General features: G+C 40.1%; 1 protein-coding gene across 1 annotated transcript in view; it reads left to right on the forward strand.

Annotated features, from left to right (window-relative positions):
- The window catches only part of LARP7 (La ribonucleoprotein domain family member 7), an 18,276-nt gene extending 13,631 nt beyond the window's left edge, over positions 1–4,645 (forward strand). The window contains 1 exon segment of the mRNA XM_025050901.1: positions 4,326–4,645. Within this exon segment, the coding sequence (XP_024906669.1) occupies positions 4,326–4,406 (81 nt within the window). The 3' untranslated portion in view covers positions 4,407–4,645.
- The last annotated feature ends 213 nt before the right edge of the window (positions 4,646–4,858 follow it).

A 4,858-nucleotide genomic window follows, 5' to 3' on the forward strand; every position in this document is an offset into this window, starting at 1 on the left:
CAACATTCCTGAAAAATTGCATGGAATTAACTGTAGAACCAGCTGTGAAAAAAAAAATGAGGAGGAATGCAGGAATCTCATTAGTTTGCCCTCACAGCGGGCTTTCCAGGTAGAACTTTTTCTTGCTGAGTGACCAAGAGTTGTACAGAAGTTGCTTAAGTTATTTTATCAGAAAGTAAAAGCTTTTGGGCTACGTTCCCATAGATCCACCTGGGAACCTCGAGTTTTTGTAGGTTTCACGAAACTTGTTTTTTTCATGAGTTGTTATAAAAGGTGGAGTGATTTTTACACGTTTCAAGTCATAAGTGGTTTTGTGCAGGTTAGTGGAAACACACCTTCTCCCCCAGACTGTGTGGGGCTTTTCGTTTTGCTCTCATTCCTTGTTCTAGCCGCACGCAGACTCGGAACCCCTTTTCCTGATTGCGGGCGGCGGGGGTATTCGGGCACCCTGGCCTGCGGGCCTGCTGTCCTGCTGTCCGTAGGGACGGTTCCACCCTAGTTAAGGTTTAGCAGTGTGGTTGAATGAGAGAAAGCTATGATTCTAGTTGGCGTTAGTTTAAACTGGTTCTCAGCTCTGTCCCTGTTAGTTTGAAAGAGCATTTGTAAATACTCTAGGAGAGACGTGTGAGGTCGGGCAGTTCTCGTTTTAAGCTTCGCAAGGCTTATTTACAGAATGCTTCTGACACAGCCATTGGAAAAACTTTAGAATTACGATGAAACGTTTTTCATTCATGTTATGTCTTTCTGAACACTAATGCAGGACACTTTGGCAGCAGTCTCAGAGGTGGTTTACGTGGACTTGCTAGAAGGGGACACAGAATGCCATGCTAGGTTTAAAACTCCCGAGGACGCCCAAGCAGTGTTAAATGCGCACACGGACATTAAAAAGAAGCACTCCTGGAAGCTCGAGATCCTTTCTGGTAAAACTTCATAGAATTTTCCTTTTGGACAGTTCTTATCGCGGGGTGATTGTACTTTCTGAGTTTTGCTAATGAAACTAGTATTTTTTTTTCATGCTTTTGTATGGATCAAGTAGCACTGAATGTAATTGGACAGCTATTCTAGCTGTGTTATTGGTCATTTAACACATCGAATATGTCTTCATACGTTCCCTTATGTTCGGTGATCGATGTTTCTGTTTGTTTTCAAGGTGATCATGAACAGAGATATTGGCAGAAGATTTTGGTAGACAGGCAGGCCAAACTTAATCAGCCTCGAGAAAAGAAAAGAGGCACTGAGAAGGTAATCAATTCATATTTGTTTTTAGTGTGGAGTTTTTGTTTTCTAGCCGTTTTTCAGAGGCCGACAGTCTCTGGAAGTACTGCGTAGCCCTAACATAACCTTGGTTTTGCTGTGCATAACAAAGACATACGTTGAGAGGAAACACTTCTCTGTAATACACGAAACCAGAATTATTTTCTCCACAATGGTACAAGATTTTAATTTAGAGTTTTCTTTTTTGAACTAGAGATGTAACTTAAAGCAATGTGTTTCTGGTTGCTGTGTGTTTTGTAGTTAGGTGGTAAATGATTATTTAAACATTGTCTTAATGGTAAAAACACAATGTATTTAGAGTGGTGTTTAAAGATAGTAGTCTCCAGAGATAAGATTGAGAGACTTTGTGTATAGTGTTCCCATAGCGGTGATAAGCTTTATTTTTCTCTAAAATGGTCAACAAGTGATATAAACAAGCTTAGATATATTAAATAATTTAAAGCAAGTTTCTCACTGACAGGTTATCAAATCATTTTTGCCAGTGAGCGGTGAAGGTTATTTTTTTTTTTTAAACAAATGATTGTACTTGTAAAGGTTACTACCTCTCGAAATGCTTAGAACAAAATAGGGCACATAGTAACTATATTACTGTTACCAAAATTTTTAAATGTATGTTGTAAAAAAAAAAAAATCTAAAAAGATATACACCTTTTTATTGTTGGTTAGCACTTAAAAAGTCATGCTTCTGTGTTCTAGGTTTGTTGATTTGGAATTGTATTAGTATAAAATATTATTTTTTTGAATTTAACTTAACAGTCAAGTGTTTTTCATCAGCCTTGAGTTACTGACCTTGGAGTTATCGGAATTTCGGATGATTTGAGAGGAGGTTTCCCACTGGTCTTTGTTAATTCGGTTTCCATGCATGCAGACAATTTGCTCAGGTGGGGGCGGCCCCCTTCCTTCCTGAGGGCCTTTCAGGTCTGTGAGGTGTTAATTTTAAAGCCAGTTTGAGATTATTTAAATGTTAAAATTGTTAATCCAGAGCTCAGCCCCGAAATGAAGTCACTTTGTTAAATAATACTTATCTTTTAATTGGTGTGTAATTTTATTTAAATTTTATATATTTGTGAAACTAGGAATTAGTCATTTTGTTTTTTGGGAAGATTCCATTTTCAAAGATTAAATGTGAGGCCAGGAAACACTGACTGGGGAGTTTAATTGGGTTGGAGTTTTACAAGCTGCGAGTTGCTCCGTGCTGAGTGTGGGGCTCTCCCGACCCCATTTCCCGTCGCACGCCGGGCTCGTCCTCGTAACTAGAAATGTCTTCAAGGGCGAGATCTTCGCTGAAGTTATGGAGCTGGCTGGTCGGCTCCTGCCGTGAAATGGAAACCGGGCCACACAGACTGCACAGGCTCTTTCGAGGAGGGGGTGGAGCGATCAGTTTGTCAGCCTGCTTTTCCGTGAGCCCACCGATTCACGCAGTTGCGTGCCCATCGGTGTCGGCCACTGCCCTCCCCGCTGGGGCAGTGGCTGTGGGCAGGAAGGTCCCGCTTCCCTGAAGCTGCAGGGAGCAGCATGGTCGGTGACGTGGGTGCTGCAGAGGGGGTTGTCTGGGAGCTCCCTCCGCGAAGGCGACAGTGGAGCTGAGCCCGGGGCTTGCCAGCAGCCGCAAGGCTGGATGACAGCACTGGAAAGCGCAGCGGCCGTGGGGGAGACGGGCTGGGACAGTGGAGCGGGAGTGCTGGGAGCCAGCGCCTCGGTCACGGGCGCGTGTCGGGAAAGGGTAGCAGCCCAGGTGTGACACGCACCACGCCGACCCGCAGCCTGCATCGCCACGGCACTGCTGGGTTGCGCCATGACGGCGTGAAAGAGAAGCACTAAGAAAAATCCTGGTTCTTCATTTTCACGTTATGGGGTAGGGTCCTGGGGACAGTTAGTTCCCTAAGCCTCGGTCAGTTCATACAGAACTAAAAGGAATGGGTGGAAAATAATCGGATTTCCTACATTTATATCCTTACACATGAAAGTCCAGGAAAATTAAATTAAGACTTTTCAGAGAAGATCGAGAAGCTGCAGGAAAAATCTGTCCGCAGAGTGTAACGCACTCTTGCAAGACCAGCTTTGACAGTAGCTGCTTGGAGACAGCCCGAGGCCCTTCTCGTTTTTCTTTAGCTTTTAAAGCATATTTCGATTTTAGTTTTTATCGAAACGGACTTTATAGATTACTGATATGTCAAATAGTCAGCAGGTAAAGACAGAAGTCATAAAATGTGTGAAGAGCACGTGGTGTGGTAGTTACCTGTTGACTCACCTCGCTGAAGAACAGCCTTTTTCATTTACCTTAAAGCGACTTCCTGTCAATGGCCACGGGTCACCAAATGCTTTAAAGATACTATGTTAGTAATTACTCATTAGAATCTGTTAAGAGAAGATTTTCATTTTTCCAAAGCTAAATAAAATATTAAAAATTTTTCCATCAAGAAAACGTTTGGAATGTTTAGACAGTTTAAATGGTCGTCTGCACTCCAGGTAATTTCATTTGCCTTTAAAAATATTCAAGTGTTTATGTTAGAGAGTAACAAATAGTCTTAATACAACCATATTTGGGATATTTTAATTTTTAAATTTGTAAGCAATTTGTAAGAACCTTTGTGTTGCACTCAGCCCAAAATATAGTGTCTCATTCAAATAATACGTAATTCTCAAGCACAGTACAGTTACTGAGAGCCACACGGCATTTAAGAAGCATCCAAGCCCAAGGGGATATGAAACAACGAACAGATACGGGTCCCCAGCCCTCCTAAAACGTCAAAAAAAGTTGCCAGCTCAGACTGGCTATTTTTAGTTGAAAAATTTTTAGTAATGCGGAACTAAAGTTGGGACAGTTTTAGATCATCTAAAGGTTGAATGTCTATTATGTTTAATAAACCTAAATCTAGACAGCTCTTTCTGTGATTAATTTGACCTAAGCTTAATTATCTTATTTTTCTACCTCTCTCCCTTTTGAAAAAAATTTATTCAGGCTGATGGTTGTAAAGTTTTTCTAGTCATAATTGTCTTTTGTTTTTAGGTATCCAGTACATTCTAATTTCTGGTTTCTTTCTCTGTAGTTAATCACCAAAGCTGAGAAGATTAGACTGGCAAAGACTCAGCAAGCAAGCATGCACATTAGATTCTCTGAATATGACTGAAGGGATTGGGTTCACCTCTTAGACTTCACTGGATACTTGAGTTGTCTTTAGGAAATTTATTTGTATTGTAACCCGTGATGAATGTTTTTTTTAAATCCTACATTTACTTAAATACTTTTGATCCTTATTTTGTAAATAAGACTCTTTTCTAGAGACAAGTACATTGTATACCACATTTTTTTTCATTAAACATTAATCAACCTGAAAAGTGACTTAGTAAATAAATGTTTTGAACATTATTAATTTTGTTTTTGTATTATTAAAACAATAACATACTTAGAAAAATAATCTACCACATAAATATATATAGTTTAGAAACAATGTTTGATAGTGGACTCTCACTGTAATATTATTCTGTAGCTTGCATTTTCCATTTGAAATATCCTGGATGTCTTTTCATGTGGTCTAAACAGAGACTTAGGTGTACTATTTCATTCTGTTTATTGCACTTT

Source organism: Pteropus alecto, unplaced genomic scaffold, assembly GCF_000325575.1.
Source record: "Pteropus alecto unplaced genomic scaffold, ASM32557v1 scaffold17, whole genome shotgun sequence".
NCBI lineage: Eukaryota > Metazoa > Chordata > Mammalia > Chiroptera > Pteropodidae > Pteropus > Pteropus alecto.